General features: G+C 53.0%; 1 protein-coding gene across 3 annotated transcripts in view; it reads right to left on the bottom strand.

Annotated features, from left to right (window-relative positions):
* Positions 1–24,581, bottom strand: part of ZBTB16 (zinc finger and BTB domain containing 16) — a 185,484-nt gene that overhangs the window by 86,711 nt on the left and 74,192 nt on the right. For all 3 annotated transcript variants that reach the window (XM_070426081.1, XM_070426082.1, XM_070426083.1), the window contains exon 3: positions 6,074–6,171. In XM_070426081.1, coding sequence (XP_070282182.1) covers positions 6,074–6,171 — 98 coding nt within the window. The remainder of the gene's footprint in view (positions 1–6,073; positions 6,172–24,581) is intronic.

Genomic DNA, 24,581 nt, shown 5'->3' with positions numbered 1-24,581 from the left:
ACTTGAGTGTAGGGGGAAAGGCTGGGATCCAGAGGGGTAGAGGCAAGGAGCTTCCCCAACCCCTGCTAAGGCACCAGATGGAGGTAGAGACGTGTATTGGGGGGGGAGCTATGTGAACCCCCTCTTCACACGGGGGTTGTATGTGAAGGGGTAGGAGGGAAGTGGTGGAAACACTGTTTAATACAATGACCTGCCGTGAACTTTCCAAACTTTCTCTGCTCGCTGGCCTGACGCAAGTGGAATCTTCGGGCGGGGTTGGGGGCGGGCACACACCTCCAGCAGCGGGGGCGGGGGAGGGGCGCCTTCTGCCCTGGGTGGGCAGCACAGCCAGCACCAGCCCAGAACCTGTCCCTTGCTGTAAACAAAACCCCTGGCCAAGAAAGAAAAGTTAAAAAAATAAAAACCCAGATAACAAAGCCAGAGCCACCCCATCTGGGCTGGGAAAATCAGTGTATTTCATCAGGTAAAGGGGAAAACTACCCTGGCTGCGCACCAGCAGCAGGGGTCCGGATCCCAGCCAAAACAGGAGCGAGAAAGCAAAACCGCGGCCTCCTGGTCTCCATGTAGGTTCTGGAGGCAGAGAGCGGGAAGGGTGGGGTGGGGGCGGTGAGCGGGGTGGGGGTGGGGGTGTATTTTTCATCAGCCGGTGTATAATTTATAAACAGCATTAAACAGTTTTTGTTTTCCTTCTCCTCTCCCGCGGACGGCTTGGACAGCAGTCAAGCCTGCATTAATTTCTGCTCTGGGTACAGTGTGTTCTTGGAGGCACATCTGCAAGCGATCATAAACTCTCTGGAATGCTGGCAGAACATCCAGACCTGCCGGCAGGCCAGTGACGACACCGCTCTGGGAAAAAGTTCGGGAAGCCGGCCAAAGTCAGAGCAGGGAGGGGAGAGGGAGAGCGCTCCACGCGAGCCCCGGAGAGCGGCTGCTCCTCGCCCTGTCCCCTCGCCACACCTGGCATCCACACGGACCAAAGGGGAGGCGGTGGGGCCTCTGAGCCACACACCGCACCGCACACTGCCCTTCTCCATCCTGCCCAACCCCCCATCGTGCCCCCTGTAGGCGTGCGGGGGGGTGGGGGGGGCAGTTAAAGGGCCTGAGGAAGGTTCCTCCTGGCTCTGCCCGGAGGGGAAAGCTAACCAGAAGGGAGCAGTGACATTCACTGGACAGAGGGCATGAAGTGACCACGGCTCGGCCTGCCTGGACAGCCCACAATCTCTTGCTCTCAGGAGACACCTCATCTGGGAGGAGAGAGGTAAATGAGAGAAGGAAGCTGCCGGTCCTGAGAGCCTCCTGTGCACCCTGAGGGGCTCCTCCAGCTATTCTGCTCCCCCCACCTTCCTTGACTTTGGGAAGAAGAACCCTGAACCCCAAATTTACGTGTTCCAAAAACAAGGAAAAAGGGAACAAGTACGATCCACACATCTTTAACATTTTGTAATTTTCTTTCCAATCGGAACAGGGGAAAGCAATCTGGTTTTTGGCCCCAACCTCCCCTGCCCCTTCCTGCCCCTTCCTGCCAGATGGATGACCCAGGCCCCAGGTGGTGTGCCCTGGCGCCCCACACTGCAGCTGGCATCAGACAATCATCACCCGGCTCCATGTTCTGTCCCAGTGGCTCTGGCTATGGGAAGGGGGTATATCAAGGGAGATTTCTCAATAGCCATGGCTGCTTACAGTGGCCAGAGAGGAGCAAGGAGTAGGCACAGGGGACAGGCCCCTAACAGCACTGGGCTCTCAGGCAGGTGTGTGCCTCCAACCAGTGCAAGAGGCACCGGCCTCTCTATACTCCAGCCATGCCCCCAGATAGCCTGCCAGTCATGCCATCTCTCCATGGACTCTTATAAACCTTACACTCCTGCCTAGTCTACATCAAAAAGCCCACAGTCCTTCCTATTCCAGAGCGGGGAGGGCTTATTCCGTCTTTCAGTGACTTTCCAGGGATGCAGGTAAAATGCATATCGTTTTGCTACTCAAGGCCCTCCATAACCTTGCTCTATCCCTTCCTTCTCCCACCCTCACCACACAGCCTACACTCCCCAACTCCATGCATATCACTCTGGTGAGCTGGCCTTCCCCATCCAGCTCCTTTCAGAATCCCCTTCTCACCACCCATTAAGTCTGCCACCCTCCGCCTCTGAATGCCTCCCAGAACTCTTCATGGTTCTCTGCACACTCTACCTTCTTTCCCCACTGCCTTCTAGTCAAACATCTCCCCTGCTGGACAGGAGTTGTTCCCTGAGGGCAGGGGTGCTGTGGCTTCTCCGGGGTAAAGTACATTTGCTAAGTAAATGTCCGCTGGCTCCAAAAATGAAGGGCACTCCCAGAATACAAGCCGGCCACAGAAATATGCAGGCCTCTAAATAGTGCACAGCCAAGTCTAAAATAGGGGCCAGCAGTTCTGGGTGTGCTCACTTGTAATCCACCAGGATGGTAAGCCAAGCCGTGGGAGATATTACCCAATCGGAAACCATACACTAGCGAATCGCAGAACCAACTGCAGTCACCGCCCGAGGCTGTGGCTTCGCATGGACACCCCAGAGCTAGGAATCACCTCTCGAGTGAGAATAAGGCACGCGCCCAAGAAACAGCATCCACCCTTACCGCTTCCGCGGCGGTGGGGCAGCCACGTGTGAGGAAGGGGACGGCAGAGTGACCCTGGGACCCCAAGGGGCTGGGCTCCTCCCCGCTCACTGCCACAATCCTGTACCCAAAGTTCATGCTGTAGGAGGACCAGCTCCGCAAAGCATAGGGGTGGCCACTCTTCTGGCCCCGGCCCCTTTCCCAGTCCTCAAACCCTCCTGGAGCCCCCAAACTGCCTCTGAGAATTCGGGGCCTCGCCGGATCAGTCTCATTAGTTAATGAGTGAGGTTAATGTTGGTTCATTTAAACTTATTGTTATCATCAGGTACATCTTGCAAACACTTGACTAGTTAACACACTCAAATCGAAACCAAAGCTTCAATTAAACTGAACATTCACTACTACCATTGAGGGTCTCAGAAAAGAAAAAAAGGAGGAGAGTGGAAGAGAGAGAAAGAGAAAGAAAGAATTGTCTCTAGGAAGGGCCTCCTACAGGGCAAACTTCTAATTAAACAAATTGTCAATTTCCACACAATGAAAACTGATTTAGGAATGTAAATTTAGCAGTCTAGTCACTGACAGACTCACACAGGCTGATTTCCGAGGCTAAGGAAATGGAGAGAAGAGGAGAGAGGGGGGAAACGCTGAGGGATAAACAAGCCAGAGCCATCAGCCTTCACAAATAACAGCTCCACGGATTCCATGTGGGCTCGTCTCAAGCATGGGAGACACACTTTCCTTGCCTCCTCCTTCACCCCACCCCTTCCAGATTAGAAAAAAAAATTAATCGTGTATGATGACAAACTTGGCTCAGCACTCACTGTACACACTGTACCCACAAGGCTGGCTCCCAGCCAGGCCTGGCCCAGTGCCAGAGCTACAATAACAAACACCCCCATGCTAGCCAAGAGGGGGTGGGGACAGCTAGCACACAGAGCAAGGGAGAGTGTGCTGTTCTGCTCTGCTGAGCAGGAGACAACAGGAATGTGCCCGTGCAAGAGACAGCAATGGCATTCAGGGGAAGCCAGGACACCACGGCCCCACCCGGGCCCCAGGCTCACTTCTCCATGACCTGCCCCCTTTGGAAAAAAAACAGTCCCCAGGGTTCTGGAGCCCCAGCCCTTGGGCATCTTCTGCAAAATGGGTCTGCATTGCAGCCCTCAGGGAACATTCTTGCTGTCAGCTTCCTGCATGGAGCCTTCAACACAGGCAGCAAGAACATCTTGCACGTCTCCTCTACACATCACACGGTTCTGTTATCCAGTAAGGAGAGCAGGAGCCAGAAGATGGGAGACCCGACTAGTGCCACCAGGATCTGAGGGAGAGATCCAACACACACACCACCACCACCACCGCCCCCCCCCCCCCCCCCCCCCCGCCCCGCAATGCCAGGTTTCTGCCTTCACTGTTTAACAATTTAGCAAGTGGTCTTGCCTCCCTAAGCCCTCGTTGCTATTTTATTTTCAAGACATCCCAGCGAAGGGGTGAAAGGTCTGTGGGACAGACCTGTCTCTAAGCAGCTCACCGTCTGTTAGAGAAGCAGAGGGAAGGGCAGGCTACCTACGCTGAGCACCTGTCACGCGCCAGGCACGGCGCTAAGAATCTGATGTGAGCCACAGCCACTCAGAGGCAGGCGAATGCTCACCTTACAGATGGGGACACGGTGGCTCACAGAGCTTACATCTCCTACCCAAGGTCACATGGTCAGCACAAATTCCTAACCCTGACTCCCAAGTAGAAGAGATAAGGCAAGTCCATAAGTAGCCATGATATGAAGAAGAACGAGTGTGTCCAGAGATGCTCCAGATAAAGACATGGCGCCCAGAAGAATGTGCAACTATCCTGCTGGGGGTGGGAAGCGTCAAGGGCGGCCTTGCAGAAGGGACCTTGAAGGTCTGGGAAGACGGGGAAGGTGATTCCACACAGAGGGAGCGAGGGGTTTGCAGGTAGAGCAAACCCAGAGGTCCAACAGCCTTGCTGGCAGACAGCTCATGAAACCCACCCACACTGAACCCTAAGCAGCGCAAAAAGCTGAAGGGAAGCAAGAAGACAGACGATGCAAGTAACAGAAACAGAACAAAGGAGTCATGAGCACCGGGCAGACGCTGAGTGCGGGGACACCTGGACTCGGGGTGCCGGCCAACATGGGACAGGCAGGCAGGCGGCACGAGGATGGGCAGTGGAGCCAGGTGTGGGGTGGAAAGGCCAAGGGGAAGGAGGAAGGGGACACACAAAGACAGGCGGACGGAGGGGACATGCCAAGGCAGACAGCCCCCTCAGTGTAGCCCGACCCCTGGATGTGGAAGAGGGAAGGACAGGGAGAAGGAGTGAGGGCCCTTCAGGCAAGGCAGTGAGCCGAGGCACTGAAAACCACCACGCGGCACCTACAGGACTGCCTGGGCGGTAGATGGAGTGAGGACAGACTGCAGCCCGCCACCGACCGGGAGCTCCGGAGCGCGGTGAGAGGAACACGCCCCAGGTGACATCACAGCTGGGGCAAAGAGGAAGGTGGAAGCAGAAGCAATCACCGTTCGTTACACAGCAACTGTATGCCAGGGAGCGAGCTACAGACGCCTTTAACATACATTCTACCACCTCATACTACAAGGAAGTATACGAGCGAGCAACACCTGCATTTACAGATGCGGAAACCGGGGTTCAGAAGGCATATCTGCCCAAGGTCCCACAGTTAGCACATATCACAGACAAGATGGAACCTTCATCTGCCCGACTCAAAGCCTATGCTCATTTCACAAAGGCTTAGCTGCCTGGGGGCCAGCCGCCGAAGCAATCTGGGGGAGAGCTGGCAGACGCTGACCGCTGTTACGAGGGGAGAGCAAGACCAGATGAGAAGGTAGTCCCTTCCTCTCCCCCAAAATGTGCCGCCGATGCTGAAGGAAGCATGCACAGGCCGGGCAGGGGACCGGGCGGGGCGGGGCGGGGCTGGGCTCTGCAACTGAAGCGGTGACCCTGGGCCTCCAGCAGCACCAGCGGGGCTGCTGTGTCCTTCCTCCCACCAGGAACACCCAGCCCCCCTGGGTCAGGGCTTCTCCCCTTTTTAAACCGAATGGGGCAGAGCAGCTTTGCCCAAACACGAGAAAAAATACCAACAGCCGCCTAGGCGACCCCACTGGAACGGGGTAAAATTAACTTGCAAAACACAGCACGCGTAACTAGCTCTGTGTTCCAACCTTTCTATATCTATTTAATTAAAGGCTCCTGGATAATGTGAACCCAATAGTCAGATTCATTAGAGAGCGGGAACCTAATTCCACCACTGTTTTGCTAATGAGGCTGCATTCTGCTTTGGAAGGTGGAGCACAGCGTCAGGATGGACTTTCTGCTCCATGAACCTGGAGGGAGCACCCACGGGACAAGGTGGAGCCAGGCCCGGCGGGCAGTGGGGACGTCCATTCTCTGAGTGGAGGAAAGAGGGCAGGAGGGGGCTGGCGGTGCGGGGAGGGGCAGTCGAGGCCTCCGTGCCTACCTGAGTGAGCCAGTAAGTGCATTCTCAGTCGCAAACTATCGAGGAACCGCTTTCCGCAGAGCTCACACCCGTACGTCTTCATCCCGCTGTGCAGTTTCCTGTGGGAAAAGGAGAAGACAGGTTGCCGCTGCTCTGGCTGGACAGGAGGCCCTCCCTCGGGCAGGTGACAGGAGGAAGGAGGTGCGGGAGTGGGAGCTGGAGCTGGGCACTGGTGGAGACAGATGCCTGAAGGCCCCTCTTCCCTACAGACCCCTGCAAGGAAGACCCTGTTCCTGGTCCAGGGGGTAGGAGGACAGGACCCCCGTACTGCTCACTCGCTGGCATATACACCCAAAAAAAACACCCCAAAATCGGATCCAACTTCAGAGGGTGGGAGGAGAAAGCCCAGGACAGTCAGACAGGCTGGGCCTCGGCCAGAGCACTGCCCTCGCTGTGCTGCAGCTGTGCAGGGTCCAGCTATGCAGGGCCCGGCTCCCAAGACGGCTGGGCCCAGGAAGGCTAGACCTGCACCTTGCCTCGCTCCAGCTCCCACTCCGGGCTTCCAGATGTTCTCAGAACCACAGCGGCTCTCCAACATGCACACCTTCCCCTAAGCCCAGCTTTAGGTCTTCCCGATAGTCTTGCTGCAGGGTGGGCCCTCACAGAAAGAGAGGCTTCGAGAAACCAGGGAATAGTCTATGAATGAAAGGTGATCATGGTCATGTTTGGTTTTCCAAAGGACTGTCCTACACGTTACTGCGTTGGACCATCGCTGCAGTTCTGAGGGGCGGGTGTGGCACATGGGATCGCCCCAGGAGACAAGTGACTGCAGGCCCAGCCGACAAGGCGCCCTGCCCCTACTCCCAAACCCAGGGCCTTTCCCACCAGCCCCATGGCCCCATCAGGAGCCAGCAATGGAGCCACCACGACACAGGGAAGCAGGCGGGCTAGTGGGAGCCGAGCACCGGGAAGAGGGCCCGAGCGCCCACGCTGGGCTCTGAGGGGCTGGCTGGTGTGTGGGCCATCTGGCCCAGAACACGGACTTCCCTCCCACCCACACTCCTGTTCTCAGGCCTTTCCCTGCCTCTGCCAGGATCCACCTCGACCCACCTCTGCCCCTCACCTGCCCAGGGGCCTGGCCCCAAGGAACAGGGTGGACAGCGGCAGCCAAGGGCAGGAGCCAGGTTGGTGGGGCCGGCAGGAGGCACGCAGGCCCCTTAGAGACAACACACTATTGCAATCGAATGTTGATGTGTTAAGGCCATAGTGAAAGGCGGGAGAGAGAGCTGCTGGTACTGACTCTAGATAAACGCGGGCGGGGAGGGAGCGTTATACACTCGAGCCAGCAGCGCGCAGTCTGGGCCTCTGGGCCCATATCATGGCAACTACACTAAGCCACCCACTGCCATCGCCTTCCAAACCCCATAATGAGAACCCGCAGTGTCAGAACCCTGGGGCCCAGGTGAGCCGCCTCAGCCCAGTCCCTGCCTGAGGCCTGGGTGTCCAGTGTTCGCGCGCCCACAGCAGGCACGCCCAGCCCCAAGCAGGGCTCTTTCTCAATCACAGCGCTGTTGCTGGCTTTCCCTTTACTCCTTGCCAAAGCCAACAACTGATTTCTCAATCACACACACACACACACACACACACACACACCCTCGTCCATGACAGTGTAGTGCACCCCACCCCCATGTTATCTTTCTCCGGGCCACGATGATCCGTCCCAATTGAGAAATAGTAACAGTACAGAACATTTTAACTGAACATTCTTGACTCTAAGTGTATTTCACAATGCTGGGCACGGGGACATGTCTTAGCAGCATTCTGGACAAAGCATGTTCTGGAACACAGTAGCCTAGCCTCCCTTATCCGTGAGAGATTTGTTTCAGGGGATGCTGAAACCGACAGCGCCGAACCCTATACTATGTACTATGTTTTCTCTCTATACACAGAATAAAGCTTAATTTGTAAATGAGGCAAAGTAAGTGATGAACAGCTATTAATAACATAGAACAATTATACTATAATAAACGTTATGGAAATGTGGTCTCACTTTCAAAATACCTCCCTATATTCTACCCACCATTCTTCTGATGGTTAGATACATCCCTACGTGGTAAGATGAAGTGAAATCAACATTGCCACACGGTGTTAGGCTGCTGTTGACCTTCTGAAGATACGTCAGAAGGACGGTCACCTGCTTCAGGTGATCCTGGATCACCCAGCCATGACGATGTGAATAGTTGGACGTCAGGAGCAGATGGTGTCGGTGGCTGGAAAAACTTAGTATTTTAGGACCATGGTTGTCTGTGGGTCCCCGAAACCGTGGCCAAGGGGAGACCACTGTACAGCTCCAGGCACACGAGAGTGTACACACATGAGGAGCACGCACATGCGTGATGACTGAGTGTCCTGTCGCCTGCTGGCATGACAGATATGTGCTTCTCTAACAGGCAGTCCAGGGAGTGGCCAAAGCTCTAGTCACATGTGGTTCAGCAAGTGAACCTCTTGCCCACATTCATGGTCAGGGTGGTGGCTGGCAGAGTCTGAGTTTCAGTCTTATTTGTGTTCATCCTTCCCTTCACTAGTGACTTCCTAGCTCCCAGAGGTGCCCGCTTCCCAGGACGTGGCTGTCAGGAGGAAGAGGGAGGACAAGCACCATTCGGCTTTATTTTCCCAAAAGGTCTCTAGAGGACCGGTCTTCGGTTTCAGCAGCCACTACCCTCTACCGGCCCTTGGACTCCCACCTCCTTTTCACATCAAGTTCTTCACCAAGATGAACACTTCCTGGGTAACTCCCTGCCTTTTTTCCAGATGAGAATATCTGAAGGGCAACTGGTGGCGGTGGCTTTCTTGGCCGACTGCACTGGGGCTGTGTGAGAGGTGTCGTGCTCCAGGCCTCCACTGCACAGGGGCAGGGGCAGGAAAGGCTGCCTGGCGATCAGCCCCAGGACCTGGCTCCTTATCCCGACTTGGCCATGAACCTGCTCATGACCTTGGACAAACCATGCCATGGTGACCTCTGCAGGGTCATCACCTGTAGAGTGATGTGGGTGACAGCTAAGGTTCTGGTCCCGCCTGGAGCCAAAGGTTTATTCTTGAAGAGCCACATGTCCACTCGGGTGACGTCCCACGACACCCACGCAGTCGGCATGGGAGAGCCTCAGCAAAAATCGCCACCCAATCGCAGAAACCTATTCACTAAAAACATCCTCATACATGACCTCCTTCCCTCACGTGTGGTCTACCTTTCGGTGAAAGTATCTCCCAGATCTCATCACCAGCCTCTCTTCTGGTGCCGCCCCCTCGCCTGCCTTCAGAGGCACAGGTGTCCTACCTGTCCAGTCCTTGGGGTAAGGGCACCAGCCTGCAGGCCTGCACCTGACCCACTGACTCAGTGCCCCACACAGCTCCCCAGAGGCGCCCATGTGACCCCACAGGAGTGTAAGAACAAAGGTCCTTCCCACGGCAGAGGGACCAGGGCCAAGCACAGAGTCCAGGAGAGAGAAGGGGACGCCTCCCAGGCCTGGTGGCTCCGTGGAGCCCAGCACTGGTCTGCTCGTAGCTTTCATTGTTGTTCAGACCAGGGAAGACTGTGAGGAAGTGGAGCCTTCTCCTAATTCAAAGGAAAAGAACTTGGGTTCATTCAAGGGACTTGCGGCTGACAGATTCCAGGGCACAGTCTGCAGAATGGCCAACGTGGAACTAGAATTCCAGCCGGCTTTGAAGGAGAGTACACATTTGTATGAGCTCACAGTCTGTCACTCTTCAGACCACAGCCCTCACTGCCATGACCACATTCAGCAACTGCAAAGCATTTTGATTAAAATGGAAATTCCGTCACCTCTTTTCTCCTTACCACGCACAGTCCTATTTTCCCAGGCTGGTCCTGTCCTTTCACAAAGTCCAACTGCTCCTGGCCACGGGAAGTCATCAGGGAGGAAGGACAGCAGGGGACATCTTGCTGAATATTGCTTGGTTTTCACTCTCCTCTAGGAAGCAACATTGCCCTGGCCGGTGTTCCCAGTGGTTAGAGCGCCAGCCTGCGCATGGAAGGCTCTTGAGTCCCTGGTCAAGGGCACGTACCTGGGTTGCAGGTTCAATCCCAGGCCTAATTGGAGTGTGTGCGGGAGGCAACCAATCCATGTGTCTCTCTCTCACATCCACGCTTCTTTATTTCTCTCCGTCATGCACGCACGATATCTCTCTCTCTCTCTCTCCCCTCCCCCTTCTTCTCCTTTCTTTCTCTAAATATCAATGGGGAAAATATCCTCAGGTGAGGATTAACCAAACAAAACAAAAAAGAAGCAGCAACACTGCTGAACACCATTTTGAAAGTAGCCCCGTTCCAGGGGGCCCATGCACCTCCACTCCATACTCAGTGCAGGATCATTCTCAACGATACGCTCAGGTCCCCTCCATCCACTTTGGGGAGCAGGCTCAAGTTCTTTCCACCCCTAGCTCTGCCCCTTCGCAGACCACACATGGCCCATTGAGTAAGCTCACCTTGACTTCCACAGATTTACATTTCTATCCAAAAAGACAAAGAAAAAAATGAACCTCTAACAGGTTTCTAGCTATTTGCTCAAGAGGACTGCATCTTTATGAGAAATTAAGTCTGAGCAAGTCTGAACCTTTTAACAAGTAACCAGAGAAAAAGGCTCATTCCCTCTCACAATTCTCAACCACACAATTCTCACCAAGGTAGCAAGTCCACGCTCACCCAAACCATTGCAGTACTGTTGTGGGTCTGAAAATGTATAGAGATTTCATCTGCTTTAACCAGCAAATGATATAATGGCAGAATATAATGCTGATGTACAAGCGGTATAATGTTTACTTTTCCTCTTCTTCGTGGGCCTAGTTTAGAAGGGATTGTTCAGTTCTGCTAAAGAGGTTCCTCTATCTAAGGTGGGGTCTAGGCACCCTCCTCCCATCCTAACAACATTCCAAGTACAAGAGCCTCCTGGGCAGCCCCCACCGAGTGCTGGGCCCTGTCCGGTGGCTCCTGAGGTCCACACAGGGAAAGGCGATGGCTCTTTCATCGCTGCCTAAAGCCTGAGCTTCAGACCTCCCCCAGGCCACCTGGAACAGCAGCTCAGTGAGTGGCAGCAAGGAGAGACCCATCATCCCCCGCTCAGCCTCCAGGCACAGCTGCTCCCTAAGGGGTGCAGAAGGGGCTCGCCCATCTCTGTCCCCCACAGCCAGGACCAGGGGGCAAGGCTAGGAGAACGAACAGCAGCACCTCGCACCTGAGAGCGCGGTTCAAGGCCCAGTGCCTCCCATGTTCCATTTTCTCCCAAGTTCCTCTGCCCAGAGACGCTTAGAGCAGACCAATGGGCAGGGGACGGGGGCCGGGGGGGGGGGGGGGGGGGGGGGGTCGGTTCCAGTAACCTAAGGGCTGCCCTCCTGACTCTCCTCCCAGGAGCTGAGGTTGTCTGAGCCCTGTGGGCAGACCAGCACAGAGATGCAGGAGCTGTCCCTGGGGAAAGCAGTGGGACCACCCACCTTTAAATGAAATAAAAATAAAGGAGGAAGGGCTTCGATAAGGTCATGTTTTCCTTGTTCTCAGTTTAACTGACTCCATGCCCTGGACCAGCATCCAGCTCCCCGGTCTGAGGGCTCCACGTGCGGAAGTCATCCGGGGCCTGGGGCTGTTGCTTCCTGGTCCCGGACCCTCAACGTGACCTCACAATGCTTCTAGGGGTACTCAGCACCGACATGGACGAGACAGGACATTCTGTGAACCAGATCCACACCAAAGTCTAAATGACCCCCTTTTCGAAAAAGCCTGCTGCTGTCCTTGCCAGTTTTGCTCAGTGTTTAGAGCATTGGCCCGAGCACCAAAGGGTGCCGGGTTCGAATCCCGATCAAGGGCATGTATCTGGGTTGCAGGTTTGATCCCTGGCCTGGTCGAGGCACGTGCAGGAGACAACCAATCAAGGTGTTTTTGTCACATCCATGTTTCTCTTTCTCTCTTTCTCCGCCTCCCTCTCTTCAACTCTCTCTCTCTAAAAATCAATGTGGGGATGCCCTAACCGGTTTGGCTCAATGGATAGAGCGTCGGCCTGCGGACTCAAGGGTCCCAGGTTCAATTCCGGTCAAGGGCATGTACCTTGGTTGCGGGCACATCCCCAGTAGGGAGTGTGCAGGAGGAGGCTTATCGATGTTTCTAACTGTCCCTCTCCCTTCCTCTCTGTAAAAAATCAATACAATATATTTTTAAAAATAAAAAAATAAAAATCAATGTGGGGAAAAAAAAATCCTTGGATGAAGCTTAACAACAACAGCAACAATAAAAATTCTGCTGCTGCCCAGAGGTGAAAACACCCACCCCCTCTACACACAGCAACACCCGGGAGCCTCCTACTCCTCTCTGAGCAGGACCTGGCCGAGTGGCCCTGACCGGCCGGGGCCCCTGCAAGGCGCGCTGCCTCTCAAAATGCGCTCAGTCTCCAAAGCGACTAATGACTCATAAACCCAGTGGGAAGAGAGGCTTCCCCCGGCCTCGCTCACCTCTCCAAGCAGGAACAGAACTGGAAAAGGGACGAACGGACATCCTTCGGCAATGGACTCACTCTTTCTCCCCAGACCCTTAATTTCGAAATATACCTTCAATGTCTATTTGCCTTTCATTCAAATGACAAGAGGGAGGCCAGATAGTCTGTGACACTCGTTATGCCCAGCGTCATTCTCCTTCTGTACTTTCTTGGAATATCAAGTCCATGATTCAAGACTAAGCCAATTATAAATTCTTCCCAGCACACACAGGCACACACAGGAGAGGCTGCTGATGGTGCTATCACCCTCCCCAGGGCAAAGGGCTGCCTGACTGAAGAAACCCCACCTGGGACCAGAGTGGAGGCCTGCCTCCTCCGGGAAGGACTACGAAGGGATGGTCCTAATCTTGGCTGCAGAAGGGGTCACCTTCATTTTCTCCAGGCATAAGGGAAATTATCCGTCCCCCCACTTTTTCACGTGTTGAGATTATAGATAGTCATTATAAGCTACAAATGCTTAGCTGGTATTACCACAAATTATCCTTCTAGCAATAGAGTTTGCTGCTCCCTGACTTGTCAATATTAATAAACATTACCAAATGCTTTTACAACACAATTTATTTTTTAATACAGCTCTTTATGTATGCCATAAAGTAAATTTACCAATAAAAGGCAAAGATTTCAAGCAACGGATTAAAAAAAGCAACCAGGAACTGACAGTGGCGGTTAACACTTTACGTGCTGCAGGACGGGGGACGGGTTGGGGGAAGACAGGCAAGCGCCCTCCTGCTGGCATCCGGGTCAGTGCAGCCATGGCTATGTGGTTGCTTTGGAGCCTGTTAAAGGACGGGGAGAGGATAGCAAAGAAGGCACTTTCTCAAGGGTCACCTAGAGCAAAGGTGTGACACTAACTGAAATACTGGGCGGAGGGCATGAGACTCGGTGCTCACCCAGCTCAGCCATGACCAGCCAGTGACCTTGGTGAGACCACTCACCCTCTCATGCTCTCACTTCACACCTCTGTGACACTGCAAGGGTTGAGTCCCTTCCAATCGGGTGATGACACAGAGAGGCTGTGGGGCAGATATGGGCCTGTGTGAGCCAGGCCATAACCTCCTCCGAAGGAGCCAACCAGAACCATCCCCTCAACCTCTGGCCCTGAGCCCAGAACAGGGTGGGACTCGGTGCATTGTTGTTGAGTGAACGAGCAAACATGAATGGGAATTCGAAGGGGAAAATGCAGAGGTGAAAACTTCCACCCCCTCTACACACACCAACACACAGACACACCCCAGTACAAGAACAGCGGTCCCCACTGCCCCAAAGCAAAGGCCTGCACGGGTTCTTAGACCGAAAGCTGTGCGACCTGCCTTGGCCTGGGATCCAGGCCAACCTGAGCTGCCCGAAGAGGGGAAGGAGCTGTCCCCAGCTGTGAAAATAGGAGGAAGGACAATGGCATTCCCCGCAGCCATGGCCGCACCGAGTACAGTGCTTTTAGATAAGGCTGCCTGAGTGTTCAAATAAGATGGCAGACGTGACAAAGGCCGGCTAATCTCCCCGCAGCAACTGCTCAAAGAAGGATCTTCATGGCTGCTGAGCACCGGGAGGCCTGGGCTTCTGGCGGTGACGTAACTGGGCCTTTGTTTTAAAACGCCGAGTTCTTCTAAGTCATTTATTTGAAATATCTCTATCAACAAATTTCAGCAAGAACAAAAGTTTTTCATTTGTGCGCTGGGCTTTAGGATGATCTTATCGCACACAGTCTCATACAGTCTCTTTCAACAAGGTTTTAGCGTGCTTATCTGCGAAGTTCCTGGTAGCCAAATATGATTGAAATGTTCTATTTATGCTCACTGGATTAAGGCGATGTTGCAAAACTGCACAAAACCTGGCAGATGTAAGCAAGGTATTACAGCCTGGCCAGTTAAGATCTGAGGGAAAGGGATCAATACACACTTTTGTAGTTTTCTCTCTTTCTTTTTTTTTTTTTTTTTTTTTTTTTTTTAAGAAACCAGAAAAGTTGTGCTTGTAGGAAAGGGAAGAGAAAAAATAGTAAAATGCCTTCAAGATTTATAGCTTCTCAGAGCTTTTTCCAAACCCAAAACAGAGCACCATGATGCATGCTTGATGATGTCAGCCCAAGGGAAACAAAAATAAATCCAGAATTCTCTCTCCAGGCCCTAAAAGGCCGGGAAAGGGAAACGAACGATGGTTATTGATGAACGACGTTTTTTGGTTTTTCTCTCTCACACCCAGATGAGGCATCAAACCAGCACAAATAGTCAATTTCTGAGGAAACAGTTTTCAAAAAGCTACAGATTCCTCCTTTCTCCCCGTTTTGCCTGCTGTGAGGAACGTCATCTCCTGGTTGTCAGGCTCGTCTTTGCATGTTCTCACTTTAGCCAGGAAGCCCAGATGCTACCTCACATCCATCCCACAGACCAGCCAGGATCCCCAGAGGCTGCCGAAGATAACGGAGGCCCCTTAAGGACCCAAGAAGGAAGTTCCTGTGATTAAATCCATCTGAAAACCTTCGCAATGCAGACCGCCTCACTCTGTCAGCCTCCATACATTGAAAATTACACTCCTTTCCTATGAAGATTCTGAGCTGTAGAGCCATCATCCTAAACAACCTTTATGAACACAAAATAAGAGGTTGGGCAGATTAACCTATAGGGACACCAAATCGCACTGTGAAAGTTGCCATTTTAATAAAGGAAAAAGGTAAAAACCAAAGAGATCTCATTTCTTGTTGTTTTTTCCTTTTAGCAACAATGCAAAAAATAAATAAATCTAGTTCATTGAGGTTTTATAGTAATAATGCTAATACATTTCTACATGACATGTGCCTTTGAAAGGACTTCCTGAGGATCTTATCAACCTCCATGTGGTTGGGGAAGAGAGTGCTGTCCCCATTTTGTGGATGAGGAAAACTGAGACTAACTGACTTCTGTTCCATGTAAGCAGGTGGAGTCTCCAGGCTTTTCACCTCAGGATCCATTCACATTTCCCCACCTGAGGAGAGACTATCCACCCTGTCCATAGTGTCCTCCCAGAGCTGCCCTCTAAAAGTCACAGGAAAACCACCAGCAAGAAAGGATATATATATATATATAGAGAGAGAGAGAGAGAGAGAGAGAGAACGAGAACACACCTGGTATTCCCCTGATCCCAATCAAAGAGAAGCTCAGAAGACAGGTAAGCGCTATGATGGCACCCAGCGTCCATGGCCAGGCTGAGACTCCAGGGGACTAGATAACCTCCTACAGGGAAGGCACACTGCCTCGTCCCCTACTGCTGGTTGCTCACTATCTATTAAGCCCTACTGTGTGCCAGGCTCTGGGAAGCAGACTGCACGTGAACTGCAGTCTAAGTAGGTTCTACATCAACACTGTTCTCCATTATTGCACTTTATTGACTTCCCTTCTAACACTAACATAATGTACAGGTGCATATTATTGTTGTTTTTTACTAGAATTCTTTCTCTCTCCTAGACTGCAGCCTACATGAAGGCAGAAACTGTCGTCTGTGCCCTCAGAGTCTGGAACAGTGCCTGGTACAGAGTAAGCATTTAGTATATATTTTTAAGTAACAGGTTTACTGAGATACTATGCACATACCATAAAAGTCACCCTAGTGAAGTGTGCCACTCTGTGCTTTTCAGAGCTTTGTAACCATCACCCCTATCTAATCTCAGAACACTTAGCAGTCGCTCCCTATGCCTCTATCTCCCAGTCTCTGGCAACGACTCATCTAACTCCCTCTACATATTTACCTATTCTGAACATTTCATATCAATGCAGTCATACCATACGTGGCCTTCTGTGCCTGCCTTCTTCCACTTAGCACAATGTTTTCAGAGTTCATCCATGTTGTTTCTACCTTTTGGCAATTATGAATAATGTGTCTATGAACATGTGTGTACAAGTTTTACCTGTGGACGTATGTCTCATGTCCCTGGGTATATGCCCAGGCCTAGTTGCTGGGTCAGTGGTAACTCTGTACTTCACCTTTTAAGGAGCTGCCAGGCTGTTTCCGAAGGCAGCTGCACCACTTTACATTCCCATCAGCAATGTGTGAGGTTCTGATTGTTCAATACATTTTCGGACTAAATGAATAAATGAATGAAGATCCTGCTGCTGGGAGAGCCCACAGAGAAGGGGATAAATTTCCCAGGCTCCTCCGGTAAACTCGCATCTTCATCTGTAGACATGACATGCCACTCTCGTGTTTACCAGAAACCCCTATGTTTAACAGAAGGCTATTTATGTGTAGTTCATCCTAGAGAGGGAAGCAAATGGAAAATCAAGACAGGAAAGGAAAACCCCAGACAGCTCAGAGTGGGCACTGCCTTCGCATGTAATTCCAAACACCCACCCCACCCCATGTCCAGACTCTATAATGTAATGGCGCACAATCCTCGAGTAGATTGAGTTGAAAAATACGAGCAGGATCCCAGCTTTAGTGCAGCTGACTCTGATGTGGTCAGCAATGAGGGGAGCTTTATTTGACAGCTCCGCTGTCTCTGACGGGAAGTTTGAAAGTATATTTAATAATCCTTAAAATAAAAATACATAAATATCGCAGGCAAACCCTAGGAGAGGGACCCATGTTGTTGAGACAAGGGCCGGCCAAGAGCAAGGCTGGCTTCTGTCCTGAGCTCCTTCCAGTGGGCGGGTGTCCAGAGCAGGCTGCAGGGAAAATCGCGATTAGGGGTCCCCCAAACTTCTTTTGCCCCCTCTTCTTTCTTTGTATAAAAAGGCCACCGTATTCCTTTCTGCACAGACTCCTTGCAAAGAACAAACAAACAAAGGCTGGGACAGAGCAAGGCCCCTCGCAAGCTGCGGGTAATTAAAACGGCCTGTAAATGCCCCAGCAGAAAGCACTTCAAAGAGACAGCAATTCCAGCGACGGCCAGGCCAGGCTCTGTGGTGTAAAAATTATGAGTTTTCCCCACGGGGAGCTTTGAAAAGGACAGGGGTTGGTGGCAAAGGGAGGCTGAGCCACACAGAGGAGGCTTACAATTGGTGTCTACACCCCATGTACTGGGGACGGCGTGCGTGTGTTTGTGCGTGTGTGTGGCACGCAGGCGGGCAAAGAGAAAGGGGGGCAGCGCGCGTGTTTGCGAGGGCACCCATTTATCAGCGCCAGAGGCTCTGAGCGTGTGGGCATGGAGATAAAAGGAAAAACAAAATAAAAGCAACAAATATGCATCCTCTCCCCCTGCTGGGCTGGCTTTCACGGGGAGAAGGACCGACGGGCGGCTTGCGTGCTCCTCCAGCTCCACTTGCAAGCCTGGGAGCTGGCGGGCATGAGAGGCCTGATTGCAGCTCCTCAGGCCCAGAGCAGCCAGGCCCAGCGGCTCTGGATATGCTGGGCCTTTCCAACGCAGAGACATACCTGGCGATGGCACGCCGCAAGCTGTGTTATCTTAAAGTGGAGGATGGAGAATAGAAGGAGATTCTTAACCTTGACTTTGACTGCCTTCGTTAAACCCTCCGAGCTGCCTGCCTGGCGCCCCTGCCCCCTGGGACGCGATGACCAGGCCGTGGCACGGAGCTGATGCACAGAGAACAGAGTGGCAGCCTCGGAGCACAGGGACTCTGGCCTCACTTACAATAAACGACGCAGAAAAACCACCTGACCACATCAGTGATCACCTGACCATACGCGGCACATCTTGTGAAAAGCCTATCAGTGGTGTATTTGTTCTGTATTCTCTAAGGGACCTAATACCCACAAGGGGGACATTTCGCCAGGCAGGAGAGTCACTGTCATCGCTAGAGGCCTCCCCGGACCCCTCCGCCCCCAAAGCTAGTGCGCTTTAGCCCGTGGTGTGTGTCTGCCGCGGCGATGGCACCAGGGCTGCCTCTGCCTGCTGGTCTGTCTCTCGCAACTCGATGGAAAGCTACCTGAAGACTGAGCGCTTCCTCACTTCTGTGTCTCCAGCCTCGAAAAGGCCATGTGGGTGCTCAAGACATGATGTGGGTGAGTGTGTAGCACAGGCGTGTGCCTCTTGGCCACACTGCAGGTAACAAGTCAGGACTGGATGGGGCCATACAGCACAGTGCCCCAGGCCTGGTTCCCCACCCTCGCCCTCACCCTCGCCCTCACCAGGTAGCCGGCAGTGCATGCGGCCCACAGGAGCCTCGGGCCTGCCAGCAAGCCCAAGCTCGCTGGCCGAGGTGGCAAAGAAACCTCCGCTGGCCGCTGGCTTTATTTCCCCATAAACAAAATCCTGCTCGGCCTCCCTCGCAGCCGCACTCACTAACTCCTCCCTGACATCACTGGCTTTAAGCCCGCACATAAAAATGTCCTTTACTATTTTTATTTAATGAGCTTTCATTTTCCTCCCCTTCTTTGTAAATGAGAAAGGAAAGCCCACCTCCTAATGGGGATGGGGGAGAGGAAGCGAAGTGGGATCTTTTTAAAATGGGCCATAACTCCATGGAAAGCTTTCTCCCGGCCCACCCCCACCCTCGGCAAGTCCTCCCTCCTCCCCGCCCCCTCCCTTCTCACATTCAAAACAAGATGCATGGATTTTAGACATTTGATTACTTTTAAGTATATATTTTCTCCTCAAATAGACTAAATACAATGGTTAGGAAATGTGACAGAAAACTATTCGGAGCCATTTATTGCCTTAATACCCACCTTTGTCCAACAGGCAGTTTTGACAACAGCGATAAATTCCAAATTTATGTCAACAGAGCATATGTTGGACACCTCATTTCTGAGCTAAAGCGGCATGCTGCCTTATAAATCACCGTTCTGTTTGAAATGAAAGTAGATTACAGGCCTGTGTTATTGAGCAGTTACAGCTATAGCCATATAAATCAGAACTTTTAACTCTAGGCAATCCGTTGTGCAATTAACTAAAGGGTGCTTTGTCATTTCAAGGCTTCTGCACAGACTTGGCAGGGCTCAGAGCTACCGGCGAAGGGGGTGGGAAGGAAGGGAAAAAGTTTTTAGGCTACAGAGGGTTCTCGATTGCAGCGTCCATCACAACCCACAAAGCCTGCGGCCGAAGCAGCCGAACAAGAGCCTGGACCGTACACTGGCAAAGGCGAGCTCTTCGTCAGCAGCTGCCACAGAGACAACATCACGCCGAGCACGTGCCACCCAGACCCCTCCGCAAGCCCAAGTGCCTTCTCCTTCGTTAAGGAGGCATTTCCTGAGCACAAGCCGCGTGCGTAACGTTGTCTCAGGTGCTAAGATGATGCCAGAGACACAGAGGTAGTAACAGTAATTCAAGCAACAGTATTAAGATGATGTTGAGAATGGAGAAGAACAAATCTGTACAAGACATAACACCATGTGCCAGGCACTATGCAGTGCGTGTTCACGCGCTATCTCATCCAATCCTTGCAACAACCTTATGGGGCGGCGATTATTTTTATTTCTGTTTTGCTGAGGAAGACACTGAGGCAAAAAGGAAGTAAACAACTTGCTCAAGGTCATAACGCTTGCAGGCGGCAGAGCCTGGTACAAACCGAGTTAGTAGAGGAAAGAGTTGAAGAACTCAGACTGAGACCAGCCCTGATTGCAAATTCCAGGTTACAATGTACTAGCCTTAACACGCAGGGGTTTTGTCAACCTCAGTTTTCTCACCTGTCAAGTGGGTTAATAATATTATTATCTTGGAGGGCAGAAAAATGAGACTGTGCCCGTAAAAAGGCAGCACAAGGTTAAGAACAATGTGTGAAGTAAACAATGAGCTAAATGAGGCTGCAGAAAAAGAAAGACAGAACCTTGTCCCCTGGCCAGTTTATAACCTAGCTGGTGAGAAACAGAGGCAGATGGGGTCATGTGCCAAATGTCAACAAGTAACCAACACATGGGTGCTCAGGAGAGCAGCAGGTAAACAGTGGGTGGGTGTCTAGAGGTGGCTTGAGGCTGAGCGGTCCTTTCAGGGGCTGTGTAAGCACCGAAGGCCTCTATCGACTTACCCAGGTCAGGGGAGAATGTCAACCGAAAGGCCTTGGATAAGGGAAAGAGTTCCACGTGATGGCGGCATCCCACGAGCCAAGACTTGCCGTTAGGAACGAGCAAGTCATTCCAGAGGAGATTGGCCTGGTTTCTGCAGACTGGCCAGGGGGCAGCGTGGGCGGGGCTAAGCGTGCAGAGGCCTCAGCGTGGCTGGGGTGTGGGACGTCCTAAAGTGGAGGCTGACTTTGACCTCAGCACTGCTGTCCTTGAGCAGCCACCCAGGTCCTCCCTGGAGCAGTGGAGCTGTCTGGGAGTGAGGGGCCGGCTCCGTGCGGGCAGGGGCCACTGAAGGAGAGGGACAGAGAGAAGCATCCCCGTTCTGTACTGAGGATGTGGACATGTCCAAAGACAGCAGTTAGGTCAGTCTCCCAGACAAAACGCCAACACGATGTCCTTGCCAGGCGTCAGTGAGATACTTGTGCTTCCCGAGAGAAAGAGACGGAAACCAACCACCTCTCCTATCTGCTGCCCAGCACAGGTGCCTGGCTCCGTGGAGTACGGGCCCCCGGGGCGGGGAACCCAGAAGTGCTGCCTCTTCTGTTTGCTACCTGGCAGCAATCCACCAATCAAACAGGCCCCGCCCACTGGAGGACGCAGGTGGCAGCAAGGGCGTGCAGTGGAGGAGCGACGCTGCGATACTGCTTCCCTTAGTCACCTGGAGCTGGGGAGCAGGATATCCGGGGCCCCTCTCTCTCATGAGCTCAGGCAGATTGAGAATCACTTGTGCCTTTACTTGGCAAAGTGAAATATACACCCAAAGCAGAGGGCAACACCCCGTCGCCCTAACTCTTGGCATCTAGCTGGAGAGAGAAGACAAACACAAAATCATACAAAGTAGTTCTCCCTCGTGTGCTCAAATGTCAGCCCGACTGCCATCACCACACCCAGAGCAGTGGGAACCAGAAACTCAGAGGCCTCCCCGGGGAGGCGGCCTCCAGGCTGAGCTCACAGGACACCAAGGGTGCAGCAGGGAGAGCAGAGAAGACACGTCAGACGAGGGCGAAGCAGGCCCGAGAAGAGCGTGGTTCCTGCGCGAGGAGCAGCCAGCGCAGAGCAGGGGAGCTGGAGCAGAGGCGAGTACGGTGGAGCCACGTGAAATGACTTCAGACCAGCACGCTGGTGGGCAGACCAGCAGGCACAGAGGGCCGCACAGGTGTGGGACAGAGGGAAGGGGACCCAAGGAGCGTGGTGGCACCAGAGCAGCGTCTGGCACGCTCTAGAAGCCTTCATGCCCACCCGTCCGACAGGACAACGCACTGAGGAACAGCTGGCCGGACACTTGCTCTCCGGCCTTCTCCACCCTCCCATTCACGACAAGCGGATGCCTCACAGGGATATCAGGCGATGGGCCTTCCTGCCACCCTCTGCATCTGGGCACTGGTCAGGGTGCTCTGTCTTGTCTGGTGGCTGGATGCCAACAAGGCAAGAAAATGCTGGACAGAAACCAGCCACCGTGCGCGTCTCCTGCTCACACACGTGGATGGGCGGGCACGTACCCACAACACACCATCCATCACCATCTGGCTGAGCAAACTGCTGGTGTCTGAGGAAAAAGGGGGTGGGGGGGAGAAAACGTCTTCCAGATATTTGTTTAATATCTGAAAAGTGGGGAGCAGATGAAGTACACGAGTTTAATTTAGAAAATCATTGAGGAACTATTATAGTAAAATGAGGCTTCCAGTTTCTAAATAAAACCGAAACAATCCCGCTGAGCAGACGGGCAGAGCTGGCGGGTGAAGGCGCTGTGGAGAGGAGCGGCAAGGAAGGGAGGAAGTGCGATAAAAATAATGGAAGGGAGGAAGTGAGATAAAAATAATAACTGGAGGCAGAGAGGAAAGCGTGAGGCCCTCCCCTGGGGACAGAGGGTCAGCTGGACCCGTGAGCAATGGGAAGTGCACGAGTCAGAGTGCCAGCCTGGAGAAGGCCCCCTCCGTCTGCAAAAGTGTGGTCTCCACACTCCAGTGACCCCTCGTTCCCACGTGCCCATCGCCACCTACAATTTTCATCGTATAAACCTTCACGAAACCCCTCTTAGGAGGGAGAGGCTGGGGTGGAAACTGGGCATGGGGACAGGCGAGAGCAGCTCTCCTCAGGGGACGGAGCGGGGAGTGGCCATCAAAGCTGACACACAGGTGCTGCCTACTACGTGCCAGGCACAGTGCTGGCCACTGCGAAGAAAAGATTCAAAGAGCTGGAACACACAGGCTCTCCCTCACCGACCTTACCACTTAGTAGGAAGCACAAGTCATCTGCATGTAAAGATTAAACACCAGTTCCAGAGTAACGGGACAGCAAAGGACGGGAGGGCTAACCACTAGAACAGCACTGAGATTTGCATCCAGGCCCCAAGCAGCCAAGCAGGAAACAGCCCCTTCCCCATCCAAGGTTTCTTGCTCACTGGGAACCCCACACCCATCTCCACCCCAGGCCTCCCTCCTGCGGCTCTTCCATCCTGTCCTCGCTCTGTCGCAAATGTCTAAGTCTGTCAAGCTGGAAATACTCACCCCACCCACTCTTCAGTCATACAGCCCCGGGGTCAAACCCCACAGCAGCCTCCTGTCCTCCTATGCCACCTGCTTTTCGGTCCAGCGTGGGAACGGAGGACTGGGGGGCGGGCTTGTCTAGCTCCCAGGCACGCTCTCATCCTGGTCTCTGACGGGCTGCTCCCCTAAGGTCCTCCAGGTCACTCCTCACTCGCGGCCTTCCTCATGAGCCAGCGAGGAGGGCAGTGCTCACCTGAGTGTCCCCTCCGCACTTCTGGCCAATGCAGGACATGGGGCTCAGCGCACCCAGCACCAGCGGGGGCAGTGTGCTCAGAACAGCCGGTGTGCTCAGAGCAACGCCACACCACTCCCCAGGGCTGAGGGAGACCATCTGAGAGCAGGTTTCTGCTGCACTTGTTTCTCCACAGAATCCCCCCCCCCCCCCCCTTACTCTGCCCAAAGCCAGGGACATGGTCGACCTTAATGAAATAATAGAGTGGGCAGCGGACTTCATCTCCCTTCCAGAAGACACAATCTAATTCATGCACTAATTGTCTTGCTGGGGGCCTCCAGGCCTCTCTGCACATGCGCTGGATGGATCGGGAAGTATCATGGTCTGGAAATCCTCGGGTCTAGTCATACAAATACTTACTTGCTTGCCATCTGAACATCCACATCGTGTCACTTCGGTACACCCAACGAGTGGAGTGTGTGGCCAAGTTCCTTCTCCAGTGAGGGTAAGAGAAAGTCCTACTAGCAGCCTTTTTATCTTTCTCATTTACTCCCCAGCTCCCTTTTCTTCCCAAGACACCTGCATCTTGGAGAGGCCAGGAGAACTGGGGAGAGGGGAGCAGTAAGTGTGAGAGTAGGGGCAATGCCTTCTGCAACTGGCTATTGGTTGTGACCTTCGTCATGACAATGAGGTTAGTTTCTCTTTGGCAGAGAGATGAGAGCAGCAGACTTAACTGGTAGATAGGACACCCTACATGCAAGAAATAAGAGAAGACACAGATGTGGTGTCTGTTTCCATAATCGTTTAACCTTCTAAGAACCAGAGAGCTGAGAGGGCCTGGGAGGTCCTTGAGCCTTCTAGGCATCCAGGAATAAGTATACTCAAGCATTACAGACAGAGCACCTAGAATAAATATTCCAGGTGACCCCCAGAAAAGATATGCCACATGGAACACAGGGAACTTGTGGAGATCTAGGGGGCAGGAGAATGGGATAATAAGACAGCGTATAGCACATGTCACCTAGCAAAAAGAGGTAAGTCACAAACCCCAGATTCACCATGACATGCCCCTCAAGGAGGCTGATGCCCTTCAGTTAAATCTACTTTGAATCTTTAAAACAAAACTGAATCACCCAAGACAAAGGCATCTTTGGTAGACATTATGCTCAGGTTCCCAGATAAGGAGTAAAACCTCCCAAACCAAACCCTTTGGGAGGCGATATTCTGCCTGATGATTAGTTTCATGTATCTCTTCCGGGGAACTCTGGAAAGATGATCTCTGCGCCTACCACCACAATTCACCCCAGCCCCCAAACTGACAAGAGATA

The sequence above is a fragment of the Myotis yumanensis genome, unplaced genomic scaffold (assembly GCF_028538775.1).
Source record: "Myotis yumanensis isolate MYYU_CA2020_CCGP unplaced genomic scaffold, mMyoYum1.0.hap1 SCAF_10, whole genome shotgun sequence".
Classification (NCBI taxonomy): Eukaryota; Metazoa; Chordata; class Mammalia; order Chiroptera; family Vespertilionidae; genus Myotis; species Myotis yumanensis.
This window is presented reverse-complemented; position numbering and strand designations above follow the sequence as displayed.